Below are 27,059 nucleotides of genomic sequence, written 5' to 3' on the forward strand. Positions count from 1 at the left end.
AGGCATAGAGGCATTAAATGGTGGTTTCCATATCAGTAACCCAGTCAATTCGCCCTTCACGTTATCGAGAAGGAAATATTTAAAATGAGCCAATCAATATAATCCTGTGCCACCTGAACAGCACGAGAAGGCCGGATCATGGATTTAATTATGGTAACGGCTAATGCCAGATTTTTGGTGTGCTTTCAACGTATAAAGACATAGAGAACATGGCATAAGTATTTATTGTTACTTTTTAGGTGCGCAGAATTAGGAACATACATGCGCAGAATTAGGAACTTGGGCAAAAAAGTGCGCAAAATTAGGCACCATGGATAAGTTTACAAAACGAAAAATATAGTCAATTGTTGGAGCTGAACAAATTTGCTTATATTTTTATAGAAATAATTCCAATGAATGATCATTTAATGATCAATGAATGATCAATGAGAGATATGAATGAGCTTATTTTAAAAGCTATTTCTAAGAAAATCGAAAGATTTCCCTTGAAGCTTGTATGGAAAATAGTAGACCTCGATTAATTTTAATATTGCTTTCATGCTTTAAAAAATTCCTTTAACAGCAATTAACGGAACTAAATGGAACCAGGAAAATCAAGACGATTCAACCGTTGCTCAATGATCAGGCAGGATTTTTAATACGAATTAAGAATATTTTTATTCAGACTTTCAAAGTTATTTTCAAGTAGCAAAACATTTAACAATAAACCACTAGGGTATTGCCCAAGCAATAGTAAAATGTTTCCATTGAAATGCAATCGAATGTGACTCAAATAAGTTAAGCTTGTGAAGCTATCGGATTTATATAATTCTAGAACTGAACGTCTATTTAAAAACTAATCACAATAAAACGCAACTAGCGTAAAACCCATCAACTGAATCGATTGGTGAAAGTAACTTTTCTCTGAAAGAAATTTCTCTGAACATACTTAGCCAGTATAATCATTAATTTCGGCGCAATTAAAAAAACGCGTGTTTTGATACCAATGGGACCACTGTGCAGCGATTCCACATACACGAACCCATCTACCACTTTTGGTTCGTCGTTGTCAACAATTACCGTCCGCGAAAAGCGCACGTTGGTCTCGTTTGAGCCTCTATCATGTATGTATTTTGTCTTCGACGCATTTATCTTATGCTCAATCCTCCTGGCCTCTACTTTCAGTCTAGCGCAAATAGCTTCCGCCGTGATAATGTTTCTGGCTTTAATATCAAAGCGCATAGCCTGCCTAATTTGCTACAATTCCTGAAAATCAAACTTCTCAATTGGATATCTGCTTGTCGTATTACCCCCTCAAGAGTGATCTTCAAAACCATGCAGGATAAGTTGTCAGCTTGTTGCCTCTCCCAGCTTCGAACATACAACATGCCTCGATGCCAACTTAGAGGCAAAATTTTAACATTCCTCTTATTTTATTTCAATTCGATTTTTTTTTGTCATATGTCAAAACACATGTTTTAATATTAGTCTAAAGTGTGATGTTCAGTAACCCGAATCAATTCGCCCTCCACGTTTTCGAGAAGGAAATATTTAAAATGAGCTAATCAATATGATCCTGTGCCACCTGAACAGCACGAGATGGCCGGACCATGGACTTAATTATGGTAATGACTAATGCCGGACTTTGCGTGTGCTTTCAGCGTATAAAGACATAGCGAACATGTCATAAGTATTTATTGTTACTTTTTAGGTGCGCAGAATTAGGAACTTGGGCAAGAAAGTGCGCAGAATTAGCCACCGTGGATAAGTTACAAAACGAAAAATATACTCAATTGTTGGTGCTGAACAAATTTGCTTAAATTTTCATAGAAATAATTCCAATGAATGATCATTTAATGATCAATGAATGCTCAATGAGCGATATGAATTTAAAATAAGCTATTTCTAAGAAAATCGAAAGATTTCCCTTGAAGCTTGTATGGAAAATAGTAGACCTCGATTAATTTTAATATTGCTTTTATGCTTTAAAAAATTCCTTTAACAGCAATTAACGGGACTAAATGAAACCAGGAAAATCAAGTCGATTCAACCGTTGCTGAATGATCAGGCAGGATTTTTAATATGAATTAAGAATATTTTTATTCAGACTTTCAAAGTTATTTTCAAGTAGCAAAACATTTAACAATAAACCACTAGGTTATTACCCAAGCAATAGTAAAATGTTTTCATTGAAATGCAATCGAATGTGATGTGACTCAAATAAGTTAAGCTTGTAAAGTTATCGGATTTATATAATTCTAGAACTGAACGTCTATTTAAAAACTAATCACAATAAAACGCAGCTAGCGTAAAAACCCATCAACTGAATCGATTGGGATAAGTAACTTTTCTTTTAAAATTGAGAGTGAATTTACAGTTTGTTTTTTCAAATACAAATATAAACTGTAATCATAGAAATAAAATTACTTTTTTATGGAAAAATCTGTAAGGTTAACATAACTTATACATTTCGCGCAACTTTTCAAAGTATTGACGTTTCCCGAAAAAACTTTCCAACACCCCCTCACCGAACGGTGACCGGGGCGGTACGCGATGATGCTACCCCGATCAGTGGGAGAAGAAAATTAATATTTGCGAGCATCCCAGCTCCCAGCCCGTTGGACGAGGTTTGGGGCGGACTGCGGAGCTGGAAGGTGCCGAGGTTTGAAAGAGAAAAATTCCTAACCGAGTTTCTTCGGGCGATCCGTGCACCTTGTCTGCCGCCGCCGCGCGCGCTGATCGGCGATCGCGCTTCAAGAGGTTTTTTTTCTCCTTTCGTTTGGCTGGCGCGAGCGCTTCACGTTTTGAAGTTTTTATGTTTTTTTAGCTGTGTGTTTCTATTTCCCTACACAAATCACCGTTTTTCTTACGCGAGCTAGCTAACCTCAAGCCACCGCCGTACCGAGCGGACCCCAACCGACCGATTGTAGACGAGTTTTGCGGTCGGTTGTAGCAGCGACTAGAGCATAAGAAACGTGATTTTAGCGAATGATGATGGTCCGGCGGGGAAACGCTTGCCGTGCCGTGAGTAGTGCACGTATGAATAATAAGAGCTATAAAATGTCCTAAAGCAGCACGCGTCTTGTCATAAGCGGAATGATTAAGTGCCTTCGCGGGGGATTCCTTGTGTGGTGGGACAACCGAACGCGGCAGACATTATTACAGTTTTGCATTTCTTCGTCATTCGTGGCTAGGTGCATCTGCTCTTAGACAGATTATGATCAATTTTCACTCGTAAACGGATAATTTGTAGAGTACCAAACACTTACTCCTTTATGATGCATAAATCTTCAGCACAAAGAAACAAATAAACAAAAACCGACACTTTCGATGCACTACTTCGAATTAAACGAAGCGACTCTAAGCGAACACTCACGACAGGACATCCGAACACTTCTTCACCTTTGTGACGATTGGCGGACAGTCCGGAATCCGAGTCGCATCAAACCGAGCTTCCTGTGCTTCATCGTACTGTTTCAGTTCCGCAGTCCTTTTTGTTTCCCGTCCCAAATGCTGACCGGTACCGAGCGAGGGGGGATCACCCGTTACTCATAAGTCACACGGACGAGTGAAAACGCACATATGGAAATGATTTTTCCCTTCCGCGCGCGAGCGGCATGCATGCACAACAACTACCTGTGCCCTTGTGCTCACGAAAGCGTGCTCACCTTTCCGTAACGCGGAGTGCACTTGAAAAAAAGAAGTTGAGTTCCCCCTACCATCGCATCGCTGCTTTCCGACATCGGTCAGTGCAACATCGGGCCAAAAGGATAATAATAACAATATTTAGCCACCCGTCATATAGCACCCATCTAGGCTGTTCAGTTCAGTGTTTGAACTATAAAGCGTTCGGTTACACACCTGTGTGGGTGTGTGATAGGAGATAAATCTGCTTTATCCGTTGAACAATTTTCGAAATTACTTCTCCTCACCGAAAATCAATTATAAACATAAATTAATTGACATTAACTTCTATTATTCATTGTTCTCTGCGGTAATTGATCTCGCGATTTCCAACTGAAATATGCGGCCAATTCCCCGCGACGACGGCGCCAAAGAGTCGAAACATTAGACAATTGCCCAGTCAGTGTATCGATCCACTATGACGAAGTATTGACATTCATCGGCGCATAGTCGCCCACCGAGGCCTGCAGTCACGGCGGTAATTGAATTTCGTAGGCGCAAATGCCGATAAAAATATGCAAAAAATAACATTCGAAGTACAACGGGCGAACACCGCCTTACCTAGCTGAGTCGTCGTTGTCGTCGTCTTCTCAAACGGTAATTCCCACGCACAGCTGAACCCCATATAGCACACGGCGAGGAAGTAATAATCAGTCTACATCGGTAAGCTTCTCCGAAGCTAACGTAAATGTAACTCATCCTTGACTTTCGGTCGGGTCGAAATGGTCACGCTTCCTAAACACGTCAGATGGTCAAGACTGTTCGGTAGTCACTTAGTTTGTACCTTACCGTTTACTGGATTCGCCTTGGAAGAAATTTTCTCACGCCATACTACTGTGTAATGAACAGCTGACATTATACAAATTTTCTGTTTTTAAAAGAAATATTATTTTAGATTTGAATTTTTACAGAACGGCAACTGATTCACTACCAGAAAATTAATTCAATTATTCAAATTAACTTTTAACGGTTTCCTGCACCTCATCGAGCCGTTAGCCAAATTGGCACGCACCCCTAGGGACAGGTGTCCGCTTTCAGTTCTGTTACATCAAAAACAAAATTAAATTCAACCGCAATCGCAGGACTTCAATATGTTTTAAACAACGAGAAAAACTTCAAATTAAAAATCGTAAAACCACACAGCAAGCATTATTCCATCATAAACCGCTCGAACCTACTCACTCGGAGTGACGATCCAACGAACCAGATAAGACAGACCACAGCAGCAGCGGTAGCGGCAGCGTGTAAGTCAACCGGAAGTGACTACTCACTGCGACGTTTGGCCTTCGTAATCCTGTGCCACCCTACACACAGGTAGGCTGGCAGGACCTTCACTGACCGTCACTCCCGGTGCGTTCCGGGTGGTGATTGCAACTGCGACTGAGGGGTTAAACTTTTCCGCCACCAGCAACAACGGTCAGCTCCGGTCCGGGTCCGGATCCGGTCGCAAGTCAATCGAGTTGTAATGATTTTAAATCACTGACACTGACGGTTGGCTATCGTGTGTGAGTGCGAAGAAGAAATTATGACACTCGTAAGCACGTGCCCTAAAACATACGTGGCGGTGATTGTAATCACTGGCATCACGGGTTGTGGTTAGAAATTATTAAAAATACACAATCTGATAAATGGTGGACGACAATCCGAAGGACTTCGGGGACTGCTTTCGATGAGTCAATATGAATTTTTTAACTGTTAGTGAGTTCGCCAAAGGACCAAATGGAGAGAGAGCGTGGGAATATTTCACGACAACTGTTCCGGTGCCTTATGGAAAAAGTTTGTCGAGGGTAATTTAATGACAAGAAACTTTTCGTAGGCTTTTCAACTTTCGAAGAACATCTGGAACGGAAGCACTGAAGTATGAGCCACCTGGAGGAAGGTTCAATGGTAGAGGGTGCTCAATTACGCTTCTTTGCCAGTAACATGTGGTGAAGATTTGGTGGGAAAAGTAATTGTTTGAGACCATAGTTATTATGCTAGTAAATTATAAAAGAAAAAAATTGTTGAATAAAGCTGAATAATTTTACGCAAATAGAAAGAAGCAAACCCAATTTATCAATATGCTTGATTTGGTCGTAACCATTCAACATTGGGCTTAGCAGCGTTTCATTAACTTAAAAAAAATTTATTGGAAAAATCATCTTTTAAAAGTTCTAAATTTCAACGAATAAAATATTGATTCAAAATTAAATGTAACTTATCTTTGACTTTCAAAATGGTCACGCATGGTAAATACGTCAGATGTTGAAAAATATTCGGAATACTGCCAAAAACAGTGAGTTATGTAGCATTTTTGGAAAGATTTTATGAATTATATTAAGCTTATAGAAGTAACATTAGACAAAAATAATACAAAAATGACCCCAATATAGCAGAAAACTTCACGAAATTTCACGAAAATAATAAAAACGACACACAAGTGACATATAAATGGCGCAATAATCAAACAAAAATGTCATATGAACAGTAGGATATAGTCGTTATCGTCGGACCACTGTTATGGTCGGGTCATCACGATTTTACAGCTTTAGTAACTCATGATATCTGTGATACAACCATTGTAAAACTTCTTACTGTGATAGCTAAGTTTTCACAATATTGTGAGTTTCAATCGTGTAGTCAAAACACACGTATTAAATTCAGTGACTAAATCTTACAAAAAAAAATTTCCAGGCGCAATGAACTTTTCTTCAAAAAATGATTTCATGAATTTGTAAAGGTCGGGCCACTTGAGTAGTCATGGTTGGGCCACCATAATTTTAAGCGCAGAAGCGCAATAATCGCTAGAGAATGTCAGTCACGTAAAATATGATGAAATAAAGCAAAATTAATACGATAAAAACCTAGATTTTTGTTGTTTTATTTTTGCATTGTAGCTGTATCACAGACAAACAGACATACCACTCGTTTCCCATTCTTCGTACCAATAAAACCGTCATTTCAAATTTGGGCTTAGTTGGGAATGTCTCCGTTTTGGTCAAATTGGCGCTTTTTAACGAAAGAAGGAGAATACCCCATAAAAATACTTGCTAATTCAAGGGATACTCCTGTTGCTATTTAATATTTGGGAATGTCGATCATAGATGGTGCTACTATTCAAGCAAAATGTGCGGTACGATAATTTTTGTTGATTTTTCTTCCAAGAGTTTGTCTGTTTTAGCGGCATGTCAGTTTGTCTGTGGTTGTATACTTCGGAAAAGGCGATTGTAGCAATATTGATTTACAAGATCGCCCAAATTTCGCAAAAATGCAATTAAAAAAAGGGTATTTGTACCTATATGAGCCGTTGTTCATTCTTTTCATGTCTCTATATGGAATTTCAATACGTATGTATTAGATTTTCTGCTGTGGCCAAACCTGTACAACATGGCCCGACTTTGACAACATTTTTTGTCTTTATGTAAATGCCAATAACTTTTTTATTTTTCAAGCAATCAGTTCAAAACCGAAATATTCTTAGACCTTTGCAACGATGTATTTAGATTTTCAAAATTCTTTTTGCAACGAAAGTTATGGGCGAATTCCAAAACGTGGCCCGACCACGACGACAATCCCCTACAAGAAAAGTACACGGATCAAGTAAAGCAGAAATCACGGAAAAATTATTATAAAATTATACACGAAACTTTGTATTGTAACACTGCAATATTGAAGCACAGGGTTACAAACGATAAAAACATTAAAAAACGCAGAAATTAACAGAGAAATGATGCAAAACTGATACCGAAATGAATCCAAACTACTACAAAACCTCATATTTTTGGGAAAATATAAATTATAAATGCGGTGTTTTGCAACACGTAGTATTTACAATACAAATAGTGAAATTAAATATCATCAAGGCGATGGGTGGTTCTGTAAGCCCATCACGATATCACAGCTTCCCATAAACCAATAAAGTATATTTTTGGTAGTTGAACAGGTCATATCAGATACTAACAATGTACCAAAAATTATCTTTATTGGTTACTATGCAACTACGAAATCGCCGTGGGCGTACAGCACTACCCACCACCTTATTCAGGGGATTGCTGTTTATCTAATGGCCGAATCACAAATAGTCGAATAACGAGTGGTCGAATCACAAAAGGCCGAAACACGAATGGCCGAACGTCACATTCGGCAGAGAATATTGACGGCCTTCAACATTTTTATACAATCGTTGAGTACATGCTGCCGCTCGTTCGGACTTAAACTAAAAGATTATCCCTACTATAGTCAGTAAACCTAGGAAAATGTATGCACCTAAATAGAAGTGGTTTCTGCGGGGGGGGGGGGTCTGCTCCCGCCCCCGCAGTGGCCGGCGTTTCCGACGGCGGGTCACCGGTGCACGCTCGCGACCTGCGATCGTCTCGCCCTGAATCATCTAGGACCATTTGCTACTGACCCGGTAAATTGGTCTCGTAATGGAACAAAAGGAAAGAAGAGAAAATTTTAAAGGTTCTTCAGGAGAATGTTCCGAATTCGCAGACGCAGTTGCGCTTTTATTAAGCATTCTCGAAGCATGTTTTTTTTTTGTTTTATAGTGAATAGTTATGTTGCTTATTTGGTTTTTTGTTTGATTAAAGTTATTTGTTAACTGCTTGCCAATTCATGTTTTTTTATTGAATAGTTTAGGCATTCCGAGAAAATTCGCCTTTTCGTGATTCAGCCATTCGTGATTCGGCCTGTCGTGATTCGACCAAACGGAATTTCAGCCTTCTGTTGTTGAAATTCGGCCATTTGGATTTCGGCCACGGTACTAGCTCAAAAAAAATACACGAAAATTGTTCAAGAATATTACAGAAAAATGCAAACATAATAGTACAAATAATAATTTTTTTCATGAAAAAATTGTTCAGGAATGTTGCAAAAAAATGCAAATATATTAGAACAAATAATAATTTCTTCCACGAAAACCCATTTGATGCACGGTTGTTGTCTGCTATCGTTATCGAAGAGAACGGGTTGCGAAGAATGTATGTAAGTGAAAATAGACTACAATACAATAATTCATACGAATATAACTTTGTTTATATGTACGAAACATTCAGCACTGATTTTAGGAATCTACATCGTAGCAAAAAACAACAAAAGAATTCGTAAAACAAGCGTTCGTGTTCGTACTATAAATCATGCTTTATTCTTAGTGTACGTCAGCCACGTAGCCAGAAGGGGGGGCCCGGGGCCCAATTTTGCTTTTAACTGTTTTGTAGGCATATTTTTGCGTTTAGCAATACAATACATTAAATGTATTGTAATGTATTATATTTATAAGCAGTAAGATATGCATATAATGTATTAGGAGCCAAGATAGGGCTCCTGGCCCCCACCTCTAGCTACGTGGCTGGTGTACGTTGTTTGATTTATGAACTATAAACTTTTAAAGTTAGATATGTCCGCGAAAATTTGATGTCTATGTTCGCATACCGAATTTCCAGAAACTTCGGAGTTGATTATAAATGTATATCCATTTGGTCAAATAAAATATTTTAGAACTGAACATTTTTCAAAATTTTTAGCTTGTCGGGTAAAGCTAAAATTTGAATAAATTTTGAAAAATGTTTAGTTCTAAAATATTTTATTTGACCAAATAGATATACATTTATAATTCAGAAATATAAAATTCATAATAATAATTTTGTAAAACTTTCCTTTTAGGAACACTTTTGTCGTTATCAATTTAGGAGGGCTGCCACAAGGAATGATAAAATTATTTCGAAAAAATAGAACACTGGTACCATTACAGTACCATTGTTCCATTCTTTCCTAATATTTTTATCATTTTTTGTTTTTGAGAAATCGCCAGTGCCCGGGCATAGAGGCCTGTCCGGCCATACAGGACTTCCCCCTAATAATAGTTTCACTGTTGGATCACGTCACACTCACGAGCCATTACCTGTTCTCATCGTCATGCCATTCGTCGTCCATGTCATTCGTCTCATCATGTAAATTAAAATAAAATAATATTTTACATCCATTGTTTTCATTTTGCTGTATTGAACAGTAGTTAAGACGACATATTAAAGTCATTTATTAGAATTGAAAGCTGGAGAATTCATCCACATTCGAAATAAATATTTTCCATCCCTTCGAAAGACACTTTCTACCACCCTATTACTATGATCAACTCATCTATAACTAATTCGTTTTGGGCAACATTACGAAAAACAAAGTCTTGACCTCTCGCTACCGTCACGCCGTCGTCCGAGTCCTCAAACGATTTCGCTCTTCATTAGCGATCCCGAGCTGAGAGGGTGACACACCTAACCCACCGGCTTCCGAGTGGCGTGGAATGGAAACAGTCCAGCAATCATAATTTATGACCGCATGTCCGCATGAGATATCCTGCCTGACGTGCTGCGCTGGCTGGCCGGCCGACGGAATCACGGTCCGTGACCTGTGCACGAGCCAGCAAGCAAAGCACTAGCGCCCGTCGCAGTTGTAGTTGTCCTTTGATTGTGGCTTAGGGCAGATTGATTGCGGCGATATCAAACGGCATGCAGCAACTCCACGGGGGAGGCAACGAAGTCAATTACCAGGCCGAATCTCCAAAACCAAAACCGAGATCACTGGCTGCCGATACGAATTACAAGCTTTTGTTTCTCACTCATTCGAAACTTTTTAATGATATCAACTCGCCAACATCTAAATTATCGAGAAAGCCCCTATTTTTCGACCATTAAAATCAAACAACACCGAAGGATTCTCGGGCTGCGCATCAATGGGCAGGAAAAAAGCGTTTAAAATGCTGTTAATGATCGGAAACGATGCACCGGGATGCACGCGCCTATCTTCTCTCCGGGTGTACAATAATTTATCAATTTACACCCAACACACAATTGCTCGGTCGTGCCGTTCGTCCTGAATCCACAGAAGCGACAGCAGAATTAATCCCCTAAGTGTGAAATTACGGTTTTGCTTCCACCGAGCCGTCATAATGATGATCCGATCGCCGTCATCTTTTTCATGTTTTTCTCACCCTCTGCTAATCGATTGCAGTATGTTGGCGGTGTGTCGTTTTACATGTTACAAATAAATAGGAACACGGTGACACGGATCGGAGACTAGATCCCTCTAATCCACCCCTATCGTTGTTACATCACACACTCTCGACAATCACAAGAGCTGGCAGCAAACAACATTGCCATCGGGATAGAGAAGAGAAAAAAATGTATGTCACTCGCTTATCACATCGAATTTCGACCGGCCTAGTCCTAGCAGTTGCACAGTTGAATGCTTGCTAAGTTTGGTCAAATTATTTATATTTGGCTCTTTCGTAACGTGTTGAGCTGAACGGAAAACAATTAATGGTTCGTTACTCGGCTGCAGCAGCGGCAGCGGCAGCAATCCCACATATTCCGGGTGTTAATCCTTTATGCCAACTAATAAACTGTCAGCTTTTACCTCGCCCGACTTGGGCCCGATTTGTGATCTCTATTGTCCGCTGCCCTGTGGCTGCCGAGACCGAGACTGTGCCATGGCAGTGAGTGAGTGCACAGGCAGAATGCATTGCACGTAAGAGGGACCGTGTCTGTGTTGACAGAGAACCCGACGACGAGAGATGGAAATGTGGCAAATTCAATTAAGTCTACGTCTATTACGTGAGCCACGAGCGCACACATTTCAAGGTTATAAATTGAGCCAACATGACAATGTCCCGCATTGCGGGGGTAACCCTTTCGGATGAAGCTGTCTAGCCGCCGCCGCCGGGTGAAACGAAATACACCCGTGCGCCGTGTGTGAGAGTGCGAATGCGCGTTACCCCGGGTCGGGTAGGTGATTAATGATGAATTCGATGGAATCGATCCGCTTCTGGAGACAATATGCTGATTAATGAATGGTAGATCGATGGCTAAGCCACACTTCTCGGCTCCTCGGTATCGGTCTACGCTGGCTGCTCGGCTGGGTGCTCTAGCTAGGCAATGGATCCTAGCCCGCAGATTCGGGTGGGTGACAGTGAGTTGCGCTTTCCGACTCTCCGGCAGACAACAGGCCAGGTCGGAGATACTCAAGGTTACGAAACTGTTTTGTTTGTATCGGTTTTTGTCATAGAAAATTGTTTGTTTTGTTACGCACATTAGAAACTGGACAGTCCAGTCTTTTATAACTGTTTCTCAAAAATTCTCAACTAATCGAAGTTGTCAAATAAAACAACATTTTATAAGAATAAACGAGATTTCTTGTTTACTTTTAGCCGAAGCGATAAATTTCTGCCCTAGAGACAGACACGAAACGGCCCTGCTAATTGCTTTGTTAATCGTCGAGAGCGAAGGGTTTGTTTGGACCGAGTACGAACGTAGCAGCTCATTCATTCTCATTAATTATACTATTAATTCCAAATTAAGCATTAACATTTGATGAAAATCTATGAGCAATATTCTATAACCATATCAGATTACTCCAATTTATTTTTACAGCAGAAATCGCCAATTCAAACTTCATTGTGCTTTCTTCAAAGGTTACAGTAGCAGTTTCAGGACGAACTGTTCCAATAACTTTAATGAAAACCAAAAAAGGTTTAAAAATTATTATTTCTTGTAACGGTAGTTCTCACAAATGACGGAGGGAACGGTAGTGTACAACGCCCAAACTACTGCCACAAAGAAGGTCTTGATTGCTTAACCAACTGGATACGACTGACTGTGCTCAGCAGTCAGGTCTTTGAACGCGGATGGAATCTGGACTCTAGAATACTTAATATAAAAGCATACAAAAATTTCTAACTTAAACGTTTCGAAACAATCTCTATTTTACATGGAATTTTTGAACGAATTTCGATATTCACAATCATATTATAAAATTCAAAGCCGATGGATGAATTATCGGTGGCGAATAGTGATATGTTCATGAGGAATGTTCTTCGATTCAAATAATCATTTTTTCGTGAATTCTCCAAACACTGCGGTTCATCGAATTCAAACGTCTATTATTTTGAGTATTGTACTGATGGGCAAGCGCTAAACCGAGTCGAGTCCGTTAAACGTCGTTGGTGTTATTCTAGACCGTAAGCCGACGTTTGAAATTGTTCATCGTAAAAATTGAATGGAGCTTCAAGGATGCTCGTTTTTTGAAAAACGTTGCCCCCTACGTGGAAATGTCTACGTGTTTTAGACTCAACACCAGCTCACATGAATCATGTGACATGATACGTGCAAATCGAGCGTGTGCAGAAAAGATTTCTGCGTCTAAGGGACCTACCCTGGCAAGATCCCAACAACCTTCCTCCTTATCCAGATTGCTGTCTACTGCTTGGACTAGACACGCATGAACGGCCCGCTTGAAAATTAATTCGCCGAAGCTTCTGTCTATGATGAACTTTCGTGCAGCGCAACATATGCTGAGACCGTCATCCATACTAGTAAACGAATTTCACCGTGCCAACTTTAGGTATTTCGAACACGTGGCGGTCAACTAAGGTTAATCACTACTATTGAGCATCTGATTGAATTTAGCGAACCTTCTCGCATGTTTGAGCGTAAAATCACTAGATGTAATTCACTTTGATTCTTTTGTCGATTGATAAGCCAATTTTTTGTCAAATATAATAAAATAAAGTAATGGTTCTGCAGCTCTGCACGCTCTGCAGAGCGATCTACCAAAACATACAAATAATTCAATAGCTAAAACCTGTAGAACTTCTTATGCATGTAATCTAGTACTTGGATCACATTGAATAGAGCTGTCGTTTCGACAATCATCATATAGAACCATGTTATTAATCAATAGTCGTATCAAGCAAATTCATTCCTCTATGGTCGTACCAATCCGTATCTTTTCATTTAACTATGGTCGTACCGTACCATACATTTCATCAACTATGATCGTACATTTAAGACATCTATAGCCTCCAACCATATGCATTATTCGATAACGATTGTATCAGATACACTTTTTCTACCGTGACGGGCAGTAAATCTTAGAAGAACTACTGAGTACATTTCACGATGGTCAATTGCTCAGTGACTTCACTTCACTTCAATTTAATTTCTTCGTAAAAATTCTCAAATTCAAATTCTTCTTCGCAAAGATCATATTAAGTCGAATAATATGAATGATTTTGTCAATCAGAGGCTGTTAGAGTCAATAGGATCGTAGCAACTGGCCCTGCAATTGTCCTGTACTCTAACAGCTGGCTGCGAAGTCTGTCGTATAAAAACAGAAGGTCAAGTTTTAATAACGGAATGAGGTATCTAGGCCTTCCTTTTTTTACACGATGCCTAAGGTACAGGCCTTTCTCACAGAAATTCAATGTCCGCCAGCAAGAGACTATTTGAGCATTTTCGAAAGATTTAGGTTAATCACAGTCAAAGTTGAATCGCAAATAAAATATAATAGGTTTACTATTCTCCAAACCAATATTGGATCGGAAGCGGATTTCCTGTGATTATTCATCGGTGTAACTGCAACTTGGTTAAAAAGAATCTAAACTAATACATCCTAGGTCACAAAGTTCACTTTACAGAAATCACAAGAAAATGATCAAAACAACTAAATAACCATTGATTATATGCTGAATTCAACATATATTTTCAATAATTCTCTGAAAACCAGTTCAAATACAACCGCAAACAAAAGCCGACCAGATAATTCAAAACATAATTCTTTTTTTTTTCTCCAAATTTTTACAACCGAACATCCTTTCCATGTTGCTCTCGCTCGCATAATCATAAATCTAATCGGCCCAGAATCCCGCCCGGAAAGTGTAGCGCATGGGTCGAAATCGATTTGTCCCACGGTTTTTTGCCTGATCACGGAACAATAATTTTTTATGACTTTATTACCGAAGCGCAACGCGACCGTGTCGCCGTCGTTGTCGTTGTCGTCGTTGTCGTCGTCGTCGCCTAATTTGCAAATTATAAATGTCAACAAAAGAACGACTGACTGCAGAAACATACAGAGAGCACATCACCGGAACAAGCGCGCGGAGATAGACCAGAAACCAAGGAAAAAAGGGGAATCAGCTTCAAATGCATAAAACATTATCATTATCATCACCTCCCTGCAGTTAGGTCCGTTTTCGTCGATTTGGCTCAATCTTCAGCCGAAACACGTGAACCACGAGCGACAGGCGAAAAGGGGTCGGAAAAAAGTCAAACCGTGTCTAATTTCTACGGTTGTTGCCATTGAAAGAAGCGTCAGAAACCTCATAAACATTAGCATATTGAAGGCTAATTCGATTTCTAACCAGAAGAGGGCCAACAGCATGTTCCAAACGGCAGCTGTTGCTCGCATCGACTCGGACCGAAAACAGAAAAACCGACGTACGACACGCGATAAAAATCTAAACGTGGAGATTAAAATTATTTCAATTTGCCCCAGTCGCACACTTTTGAGCAATGCGTTAATCCCAAAGGCACCGATTCACTTCATTTGCATTTCGCATGCATCGGATCGGTTACTGTACAATGACGAAATCCTTTTCTGATCCCATTGTTGGCGGTGAGTTCGAATCGAACGGGCCAGGCGCGCGTCCGAGCGCACGTCTTTTCAAACTCAATTAAACCGTCTGTCCATGAACTGGCTTAATCCTCTGCCAAAACATCTGTCACGGCTTATTAGTCTGGCAAATATACTGGTTGTAACTTACCCGAACCGCGATCACTCCTGTCATCGAACGAATCGCCCCGATGCGACGGGATCCGAGGCATCAGCAGCAGCTCCTGTCCGGGGCTGATATCACATATCACTTCGTACCATAGCTGAAACGGAAATGGAAAGCGCTGTAAAAGTACCATCAACGGGGAAACCGGAAACGGAACATACATAACCATCTTTGTAGAGCTGTTGCACATTAACGGCCGCCGTAAAGCTGCTAGCGTTGCGAATATTCTTGGACCAGTTGGCCGTCTCCAGTGTCGCATCCAGCCAACCGCGAAGGTTCATATCCATGAACTGTGAATAAAGAAGTAAGAAAGCGCCACGTTAGCACATAGTGGTATGATGAGGAAACACAGTTTATATGTTTAGCGAAGACACAAACCCGAACTGATCTAGACCAGTCTCGCCGCTTAGCAATGTTAGTTGAACCGTAAGCAAGCATGATTCTCATCCCGTTTTCGTAAATTAAATTTTAAATAAACTTTATCAGGTTGATTTAAATTATTTTGCTGACATGCTCATAGGCTCTATCGCTATATTCTATATTTTAGATTTAAAAAAAAACTGGTCTTATAAATGTCTCCATCAGTCTCCAGTATGAATCTAGCCTAATTTTTAATAATTTTCAGATTTTTATCGCCTCCCTGAAAACGCAACGACAAACAAGCTTAAACATATTTAATGCGTGAAAAATTTTCTGACTTTCACTTCTTTCGGTTTAGTTCCGATAATGATCTGCATCCTAAGCTTCCCAGAGAGCATTCCGAGAATCAGGTCCACATAGAAAACAGCCCAGCATTTCGGTACCTACAAAGGCCACCATTCCAAAGCCCATTCAAACAAGTGACGAAAAATGTTTCCTATTGTCCACGCACGCACCAAGCTGAACCGATCCTATCAGCTCATCATCAATCCCGTTTGTCACCTGGTTAAGCGCAACCATTCAGCCATCTTCCGGGTCACAGACGCACACCAAAATTCACACAGCACTAGCAATCTCATTTGAAGTGAAAATTTAATTTTTGCGATTCAAACAACAACCGGATTACATCTCCGCTCGCTTTGACCGAACCGGACAGAGGCCAAATCCTCGAGATAATCCAGCAAAAAAGTGATCCTCCTTCATTTTCTGTGATCGTGTCTTGCTAATGGTCTACACCCACCGTTCGGTGCTTCTGCTGCAAAAATTGTGCAGGACTTGATTCGTAACAAGAAAATTAACAGATCCTAACAAAAAGCAATAGATCCTATCTTTGGATTCAATCGTTTTTCAATTTCAAGAAACCATTTGTCCATTCCATTCCAGGAGACAACAACTGGATCAACTGGACACAAAGAAAATCTTTTCCTTTTTTATGGCTAACCATGAGGTAACGTAGAGTATAGAGGCAAAGCAAAAAAAAAACTACGAGCAGTGCCTGAAAAAGTCCAATTTTGGCACGTCCGAGATCCGCATGCATCTCCGGGCTAAACTGATATTCAATCGGAGCAGTTCGTTCGCAGGCAGCAGCAGCAGCAGCAGCACAGGAAAGATGATCTTCGTACGTGATTTTTCACAATAACAGCAACTGACAAATAAATCGTAAAATAGGCCGACAACGACAACGACGACGATGAACGTCCCCGCCGCCGCCGGTCAGAACTGACGCACCGTAGCACCGTTTCGCACCAACCAAGATATGAACGTGAGCTATCATCGATTTCGGAATCATCGGATTGGTAACATTTTGCGGTTTAGTTGGTGGGTTTTTGTTCAAAGTTACCTCCAAAAATTGAGACAATGTAGTAACAACAGAAAAACATTTTGACGTTTTTATTTTATTCGACCAGTTCTATTTGATTTTTAACTTAAAACAAACCGAAATTCACCAGGAAAATTTTCTCGGCATAGATATTGTCAGCATAAATTCTCGCAGCTAGTTTTCGCGATTAAAAAAAATTGGTAAAGTCTATCTTGGCATCATCAAAATCCTTTCATAATTGAAAAAGCTATTAGCGTTCAAAGTTTTTCATATTTTCGTGACGGTAACTAGAATTTAAATTATGGAATGACACCCTGCGGTAAGACGTAGTCCTACGTCAAAATAATTAACTCTACAAATATTTTTATTCTAGACAAAAGATTTCTAGGTAAATTTTCTCGGAAAAGGTAAAATTTGTTGCTTGAAAAAATTCGGTAAAATGTTCGCCATCAAAAAAACTCAGCGAAAGTGTTCTTGAAAACTTTTCTCGGTAAAGGTTTTTTTCTGCAAAAACTATTGTTGGGCCAAACGACTCTTTTGGTAGAAGTTTTCTCGCAGAAAGTATTTTTCTACAAAGATTTTCTGAAAAATTCTCACGACAAAATTTCTTTTGAAAAAGCTTTTTACAATATTTTTCTCGGTAAAATATTATTCTTTAAAAGTTTTCTCTAAAAAAATTTTGTTTTTCGCAAAAGTTTTGTGTTGACAAAATATTTCAAGGCAACAATTCTCTCAGAAAGTTTTCTCGACAATAAAGTTGGCTGAAGTTTAATCGGAAAAACTACTTTCTATCAAAATCTTTCTCGTTTGCATAGCAAATTTTTTCTCGTCAAGGATTCTTTTACGATAAGTTCTCTGGACAAATTTATCTCGACAAAGCTATCCTTGGCAACAGTTTTCTCAATAGGCCGTAGGAATAAAACAGTTTACTTTGCTTTTCCCGTTTAAATCATATGAGAGCATTTGCTCTAACTCTTTTATTCATACAGCCTAATATATCCTTCAAATTAAGTTTTCTTCTCAAAAAGCTTCCTTAAGAAAAGTTCGTTCGGTTTTCTCAATATTTCTTCAATATTTCTCAAGGCAAAAATTATTCAGTCAAAAGTTTTGTCGGCAAGTTTTTTATCAACAATACTCTCCACATAGGTTATCCCGGAAAATATCTTGGCAAAACACACAACGTAAATCTACACGGCAGGAATTCTTTCGGCACAAGATTTGAAATTTTTGCAGCAAAAGCATGCATCGCCAATAGTTTACTCGACTAAAATTCTCGCAGCAGAAAATTCTCCTCAAAATGTTTCCCAGCAAAAGTTTGTTGGAGTAGCTTTTCTTCGACAACATTCTTAAGTTCTCGGAACAGAACATATCTTAAGAAAAGGATTTTCTCTGTAAAAAGCATGTTTCGCAAAAAAAATTGGCAAAAATTTCCTTGGAAAAAAGTTTCCTCGGTAAATCTTTTCTAAGCCAATGTTTCCTTGGCAAAAATTTCGTCGCGAAAATGTCACACTATAAAAGTTTTCACGGCAAAAATGCTCGTAGCAAAATTTCAGTCGGAAGAATTTTTCTGGGAAATAGCATTTTTCGGCAAAAATTTTCGCTGCATTTTTTGACACAAACTTTTCTCGGTAAAAATTTTCTTAGCTAAAGTTCTTTCAAAAAAAATTATTGGCTTTTTTGGAAAAATTTCAATCGGTAGAGATTTTTACTAAAATAGTTTTCCCGGCGAAAATTCTTTTGGCAGACTCGCCAAAATGCTAATGCAAATGCTAATGCACTGGACTAATATTTTTTCGACAAAAATACTATCGATAAAATAACTATCAACCAATTTTTTTCGGGAAAACTTGGTTGTCGAAAAAAATTCTATACATAAAATCTCTCGATAAAAGCATCCAAATATCACGACAATTTTTTTCTGGGCAAAAGTTTGCCATACAATAGTTTTTCGGTAAAAAATGTTTCGCTAGATATTTTTTTGGGCAAAAGTTTTTTCCGCAAAAAAGCTTAACTTCTTTAACAAATCTGTTCTCGGCAAACATTTTCTCTGCAAAATTTAGACAACTTTTTTTGGAAACGAGTTAATGCGTATGCAATTTTTAGCACAAGTTTTATCGGCAAACATTTTTCGACAAAAACACCCTCACGAGAAATACAGCGTTGCGAAGAACACGCTCCTGTGGTCTAGTTTTCTAACACACGCGTTCTCGTTCTAAAGAACTCGCCGGCATGAGCATCTTTTTCAGTCTCTCGCTCTTGGTTTTTCATGAACTCGGTCGAGTTTTTACGATCGCGTATTTAGCTGACAGACACGGTCGTTGCTCTCGCTCGCTATTGCAGCCCGAGCAGCTGATAGCGATTACTCGCGAGGGATCGCACTCTTGCACGCGTGCGTAGTCGAGGGTGAAAGATGAAGAAGAAAAGAAAAAGCAATGCAAAATCTGTATCCCAGTGTGTCGTTAGCATTCATGGGCTGCTGGCTGCTCACGAGTTGTTAGCCTCGTGAGCGGGCTGTGCAGAAAGACGCTACAAGGTTCAATTTTCTACAATTTTCTCGATATAAGTTGATTCTTTTCATGTCAAAGATTTTCTGACCAAAATCTCTCAATAGAAGATTTTTTGGTAACTTTTCTCGGTGAAAAAAAAGCAAAGTTTTCTCTGTAAACATTCTCCGGTTCTTCAGTAAAATTTATCTTGGCGAGATCAGAGATATTGAACAAGTTTTCTCGGCAGTTTTTGATTCGTCAAACTCTATTTCGGTAATTTTAGTATTTTTGACACATTACGGAATGTATTCTCAAAGTTTTAGATTTGATCCAATAATTTTGAAACGTGAAAAACCCAAATACACAAGTTCAAATATTAGTAAATTATAACTTATTTTTCGCTCAACAGCCATATCAGTTTGCCAACTTGTGAATCGCATTCCACCACCCTCCCATTTGCTTTGCTTTGATGTGTAGTGTATATTCTTTTTTTTTTTTTTGCTGCTGCTTAGTGCATCATTATTTTGCCTTTCGCGAGTGCCAAACCAAACTCGTGCCTCCCAGCAGATTCGTGAGAAAATTTCATCATTTTGATAGTTATAACTTTGAACTTCTCGTAATTAGTAACTTTCCGTCGAGTGCAAAAGGAATGCAGGGGTTGGGATGTATGGAGGGGGTGTGTATGTATGTGTGAGTCTGAAGCGAGAAGTGCATATGCATGAATTTTTAATCATAATTTTATTGCAACTTTTTAATTTAAATTTGAGCACGAATGGTTTTTTTACTGTCGGTCTCACTTCTGGTTGGTTTTGTCGGAGTTGGATGTCGATTTTTCATCCGGAATTAATTTGTCACAAAAAGGTTTCGCCCTGGTGACCACGTTCACGGCAGAACAAATTTTTCCCATTAGCTGATGGGTGGACTCGTGTGGGAGCCCCCGTGTGTGTGTGGATGTACCCGTCGTTTGATCTGGGGAGTCAGAAAAAAATTGAATTTAGTCAGCCCTCTGATTGTGTCGAGTTTTTAACTCGCAACCCGAGACGGTTATAAATATTGGTTGAGCATTAATGTTAGCTCGTCCGGGCGTGGTGTGGAAATTTAACGCGCGCAAACCTTAAGGCAAAACTCTGGAAAAAATTCAAAACATTTGCAAAATTACATTGTAGAATTTGGCACACGTTAAAATCAGAAAAAAAGGGAAGGATGATAAAAAAATTCGAATAAATTTTGGTTTGGTTATCATCAACAACAACCGATCTGCTGTTGCGTGATGAATTGTGGAAATTTGGAATTAAACTTTCCGTCAGTCAACCGTGGCTGCCGGGGTGTGAAATGCGATGAAACGGATTTCCACAAGCGAGCGGTCCCGAAATATCTGGCAAAGATAACGAATGCTTTGGGCAAGCGGAAGGCGAGTTTGCAGCTCCTGTGGAAGGCACCGATCAATTTCGGTTCCAGCGGAGCGTGTGGGAATATAGTCGAGCAATCGAGCGAGCCGAGCGGCAACTGTTTCCAATGGATTCCGGTGCTAATTGAGCGTGCAATATGGCGAAAGATGATAAGACCGTCGGATCAGATTGATAAACGACTGTTATTTTTGGCACAAATCTGGAGCTGAAATATCAATTATGGGCAGATAATCAAAGAAAATGACATTGATTAATATTTGTCAAGCAGGGAGGTGCGAGATGGCGTGTTTGCATGGCACCAGAAATAGATCGCCATCTTGAATCCAGGACGGATCGTAAATCCGTCTTACGTTTCAATGCGCTTATGAGAGAACGACTGTAAGTTGATGGCTTATTGAGGGCGATTTTACGAGTGGTCTCAGTGACTCAGTTGCTTTGGGTGGAGGTCTCGAACTGGACTTTCACAACAGTTTAGTTTTATCGCCGATGGTATCGCATTTGACGACTGGCCTGCGATCATTATTAGCCAACGCACTCGCTCATGGGTTCTGTAGATCTGTTTTACACTGACTTACAGCAGCAATTAGAATACTCCGGACGCCGTTTGGAGCTCTCTATCAGCGGCAATAAATCATACGGCCGGAGTCAATTGCCAGTCTGTCAGTCACACGCACTTGACCCTTGAGCTGAGCTGTAATGATATCTTGCTAAAAATGTATAAAGTCGTTTCGGGCGGCGTCGAAAATCGTGGCAGGGATGGATTGTGTAATAATGTAATAAATTCCTAGTTGCGAGGGTGGATATCTGTATCGAGGGGAACCGCATTAAAAGGGTGCCTAAAGTGATACTAAAAGGAAGGGTGCCACATCGGAAAAATTATGTTGTTTTTACTCTTGTTATTGCCGTTGTAAATCGGATTCGAACAGCGCCTTCTGGCTTTTATGGAAGCAATAACCGAACTCACTGCCCAGTAAAGTTGTAGTGGACGAAAAGTTTTAGCCGGACACGGACTGTATCGTGACCGAACTAGTTGTAAGCAAAAGCAATCAAACTGAACTATTTCTGTTTGGTTTCGAACTGTTCGGAAAAAAAATTGGTTCGATTAAATTTCTCACGGAGTTCGGTTCATCCAAATAATCTTCTCCTCCAGATTTCCCAGGCCAAAAAATCAGTTTCCATAATCACACGCGGTTTTTTATCTTCCTCCGAGCGTTGCAGAGCTCTTCCCCTCTATCTGAAATACTTGAGTTAGCTCGGGCTAATGTGGGAAATATGTTCTTTTCTCCACCTCCGTTTTGCTATCCCCTCTGGCACTGCTGTACGGACGTTGTTGCTCAATTTTGATTAAATTATTGGAGGAGTGTTTTTCTAAGGCGGTCGGTTTCCCTCCGGCTTCTGAACGAAAAGAGCGGTGCACTTTGGGAAATTCTCAGCAGTATCGTGTGCTTTAACTTTTTTTTAACTTCGATTTTGAATTCCGAACGGAAAAGTGATTCCGATGGAAACCATCCTCTCAGGCAACAATCGATCGATAATTGAGTGTTATGAATTTTTAATGTCCGGATCTGAGAAACCTCTCAACCATAATTGCTTGTTTATTGATTTCCGAATGGGACGATATGGCTTGATAGTCAGTCCGTAGAAAAGGCAGCTCTAATTTTCACTCTGTCACGGTATGCAAATTTGCTCGATGCTGCATAAGTCCATCCCGAACGGAAAACAACCGGGGATTGACAGTTTTGATTGACAGTTGTATAGGCTCTCGTGTCGTGTTGCGGCTTTTGCATAAGCCCACGGTGTCTGCACAGACGCTCTATGAAATTGATTTATCCATTGTCACAAAAAGGTACCTTGGTAATTGAGACCGCCATCAGTGTTGTCCCTGCACTGCGGTGTCGCCCATCCCATACCAAAACGCCCTTCCTGTTGTGTCACTTTTGGAGCGCAAGGATGACCATCAATGGAACAGATTACATAACACCCGACGCGGTGAGCAATGTGTAGGCGTCACCGATTAATTGCCATCAATTAGTCACTGCAGAACTGACCACATCGGACGGACCCATCTGTGACGTAGTCGCTTCTAGAGGATGAAACACAGGGGCAATCGGAGAGGATGAAGAAATTAATTGATTCCGATAAATCTCTCATTTTATGCGTCGTTGCTGTCCTGGCAAAGGGTCGACACTTTTTAATAACTCCATAATTAAGTGGAAAATTGGGTACGACCTCTGGAAGCGGATCAGTGGCAGCTCAGTGTCTCGGGTGTCTGCCGAGGATAGTCTCTTCACAGCCAAGCTCCTAAATAAACACAACGCAACACAAGAATGGCTTTCGACGGCCGAGCGCCAGGATGAGTGCTAACGTCAACAGCACTCGACTTTATGAGTTCATCGTTTCTGTCTTTCGCTACTGCTCTCGTATCATACCGACCGTACGTTGTACGTACATGTGACCCTTCCTTGCACTGTCGGCTGTGTCGCTCCGTTTGAAATGCATCCAAGTGTGACCCGGTCGACGGAGAAGATGCACTTATCTATGTGCCGCCAGCAGGGTGAGAGAAGGGATTAAGTCCATACTATGTTGGTGGGAAATTTACTGTTTGCTGTGCGGTTTTACGTCGAGGCTTTCGGGTGTGTAGTGGAAAATGTCTTTCTTGCTTTGTGTATCCATCAAATGTATTATCTAATCGACACTGGTAATAATAAACCAATTATCTGCGGTTTTTTTTCTCTCTCAAGATTTGGTGTTAGATTGGATTGCAGCTGGCAAAAACAATGACGAGGAGCAAACAATTTAAATTAGTCAAAAACTGCTGCTAAAGGGACTAGCCGGTTTTTCATACAAAAGCTGTTCTCGAACCTTATTATATATAAAGATGCAGTTTTCGAGGCTATTTGTAAACTGAAACAATCCAACAGTCGTGGCCTGGATGGTCTACTGCTGAAGAAATTATGCAATGTTTTAAAATCACCTATTTCTCTAATATTCAATGTCTCTCTCATCTGCAGTTTCCTAGTGATTGGAAGTCGTCTTTCATATGTTTTCGGTTTTCAGAAAAATGACGAAAGTAATAATTGGGTAATTTTTCACGTGAAAAAAACTATACGTATCCACCTCACAGCACGGATTTTTTCCCGGTAGATCAGTTTCTACACATTTGATAGATTTTACGTCTATGTGCTTGCGTACTATGGAGCAGCTAGATCAGATTGACGCCGTTTATACCGACCGGAAGGCGTTGTTTGACCGAGTCGATCCTGGCATTTTGTAAGCTAAACTCGATAAACTAAGAACAATGACTCTTGACAAACTTGAAAACTCTTAAAACATAGCAAAATGATTGTGAAATTAGCTGCATCTATCTGACTGGTTCGGAAATTGCTCAGGAGTACCTCAGGGTAGCACTCTAGGACCTTTACTGTTTTCGCTGCTTATAAATGATTGATCGTAATACTACTTCCACTTACGCGATAGTTTTATTCGGATAACATTAAAATTTACACAACCATTCGCGCCGAAATGGACTCCCTGAAACTGCCAAGAGCTGATTAGCACGTTTGACGAGTGATGCGACAGTAACTATATGAAGATTAACGACCTTATAAGGAGCTTTGCGCATTGATCAGTGTCACTTCACTTGAACTACGAAGGAAAGACATCACAGCTACGACGGCCCATAAAATTCTAGCGAGAATCAATGATTGTCCTGCTATACTCTCTTCGCTTCAGTTGCATTGCCCATCACGGCCTCAACAAGTAGGAACACGTTATAACCAAATATAGCCTCCATAAACCACTCCGGCATATGACGATTATTTACAATAGGCGATATAACTTCAATTATTGGCATTTTGTAAGTTTATTTTTTATCACGAACCACGAGTTACAGGCGCTATTTGGAGAGATTTCCATCGTACACCTGGCGAAAGTTAGGAGACTGCGGTGGGCCGGCCACGTCGCAAGGATGCCGGACGACTGTGCAGTGATATCTGTTCTCTTCAAGAACCCCTTCGGCAGCAGGAATAGAGGGGTCCAACGTGTTAGGTTGAAGCCGACTTGCGTGTATCGAAACGCGCTACGTTTAGCGACGAATAGTCTAGGACCGAGTACAGTGTAGAGGAATTCTTGTTCTTCTGTCAAATTCGAATCTTCTATCAAAACGTTCGTGGACTGAAAATCAAGTATTTCTGAGTACCTTAGAGTTTTCGTACGATGCGTACGTTTCACCTTTTGCCAATTACTCAGCAGTGATTAAAATGTCTTCTGGGTTGACCGTGATGCACAAAATAGTTTGCGACAAACTGGTGGTGGAGTTTTAATAACCGTTGCGAAAAACATCAATGCTGTTTCTGTCCATCTATCCAGCGGACATACTGTCGAAAATTTATGACAAGGTGAAATTAGTGACAAGGCAATTTTCCTTGGCGTTGTCTATATTCCACCGGACAAAAGCAAGGATTGTAACCACGTTCAATTGCATCTAGACACTGTTGTTGAAATCACGAATCGTTTTGACCGTGACGGGATAGTCCTTTATGGAATCGTTTTACCGTTTGAAACAACGTAATGCAGTTTGTAAAACGTTTTTTAGAGGCGAACCTCTATGTGTTTACTCCCTTCTGTATAAGAAATATAGACAGTGGTGTGCAAATCGATGTGGTACATACAGACATCAAAGCAGCTTCCGACACGGTGGACCATGAAATACTTTACGCCAAATTTCGGCGTCTCGGCTTCTTGGATAGGATTTGTGACTGGCTGAAATCTTAATTAACAAACCGACAGTTATATGCAAAGATAGGATCGGTAACATTCACTCCGCAGTGTAGTGTTCCTCAAGGAAGTAATTTCGGACCACTTCTAATCGTGGTTTTGCTTCAATGATGTCTCCCTGATTCTAGCAAACGGCTTTGTGCAGATCTACGCGGATGATTTGAAGATTTATCTAGCCATCCGAAACTTAGATGATTGATATGCTTGACAGGTTTACCGGGTGGTGCCGATGGTCCTGTGATTAGTAAAGCGAAGTGCTGTGTAGTTTCTTATCGGCGTTTGAAGAATCCTGTTCTGTTCAACTATTCCATCGATGAAACTGTTTCGAATCCAGTCGACCGGCGTTCTAGGTCCATCTAGGTCCAGCTAGATTTTATTTGGAAAGTTGCTGCTGACTTCACCGCTCCACTGTGTCTTCGCGCATTGTATTGTTCATTGGTAAGATCCAACCTCGAATTCGCGTCAATTGTATGGTCCCCCTAGGAAGAATTGTGGATTTCCCGAATTGATTCAGTGGAGCATAAGTTTGTTCGATACGCACTACGAAATCTTCCTTGGGCGCACCCGCAAAACTTACCGTCTTTTACAGGCATTGAAATATTAGAAGATGGACAATTTCACAAAAGAATTCATGCTGGGAGAGCTTCCTGCCGAGAAACGTTTAACCAGAATTATTTAACCATCGAAACTTCAGCTGAGAACTCCTATTAGAATTTCCTTTTTTACTGAGGACATTTTGGCAGATCGAATGTTTGCCAAGAGAACGTTTTTTGAGAAAGTATTTCCAAGAAAAGTTTCGCCAAAAAAAACTTTTGCTGAGAGAATTTTTGGTAAAAAGAAAAAAGTTTTTCGGGAATTGTTTTTGCTGAGAAATTTTTTTAGCCCGAAATTTGCGACAATAAAACTTTCGCCGTTAGAAACTGCAAAGAAAACTCCTGCTAATTTTTTTTTGCAATAGAAGTATTGCCAAGAAAACTTTTCTAAGAGAATTTTTGCTGTTCATTGCTGTCCGAAAAAGTGTTTAACGAGAGAACTAACCCAAGTAGCACACTTTCACGGTTTCATCCGGTCACGTTTCGGATAAATTTGGTTGTCAAAGTTGTTGCAACGAACGAGGCACAAAAGCAAGCGATGCTGATCCCTTGCAACAAATACTCAGAACCTAGCCTCAGGACCAATAACGAAAGCTGAGAATAATAATGTGCTTCATGAATGACTAGAACAAAACCAAATTAAGAATTCTTGACGATTTTTATGAAGATGTAGATCACCATCACATTGCTAACTGGCACACAAGACCTGACAGCAAAAACCAGGAACAGTGAAACCAATAAAGCATATCTACACGCTCACATTTTTTGCCCAGAAAAACTTTGTCAAAGAAGTTTCGAAGAAAGACTTTA

At 40.1% G+C, this 27,059-nt stretch overlaps 1 protein-coding gene across 1 annotated transcript in view; it reads right to left on the reverse strand.

Annotated features, from left to right (window-relative positions):
- The window catches only part of LOC128741092 (transcription factor hamlet-like), a 74,450-nt gene that overhangs the window by 30,199 nt on the left and 17,192 nt on the right, over positions 1-27,059 (reverse strand). Inside the window, exons 4-5 of the mRNA XM_053836668.1 lie at positions 15,409-15,537; positions 15,233-15,344 (exon numbers count right to left, since the gene is read on the reverse strand). Coding sequence (XP_053692643.1) covers positions 15,233-15,344; positions 15,409-15,537 — 241 coding nt within the window. The remainder of the gene's footprint in view (positions 1-15,232; positions 15,345-15,408; positions 15,538-27,059) is intronic.

The sequence above is a fragment of the Sabethes cyaneus genome, chromosome 3, assembly GCF_943734655.1.
Source record: "Sabethes cyaneus chromosome 3, idSabCyanKW18_F2, whole genome shotgun sequence".
Taxonomy (NCBI): domain Eukaryota; kingdom Metazoa; phylum Arthropoda; class Insecta; order Diptera; family Culicidae; genus Sabethes; species Sabethes cyaneus.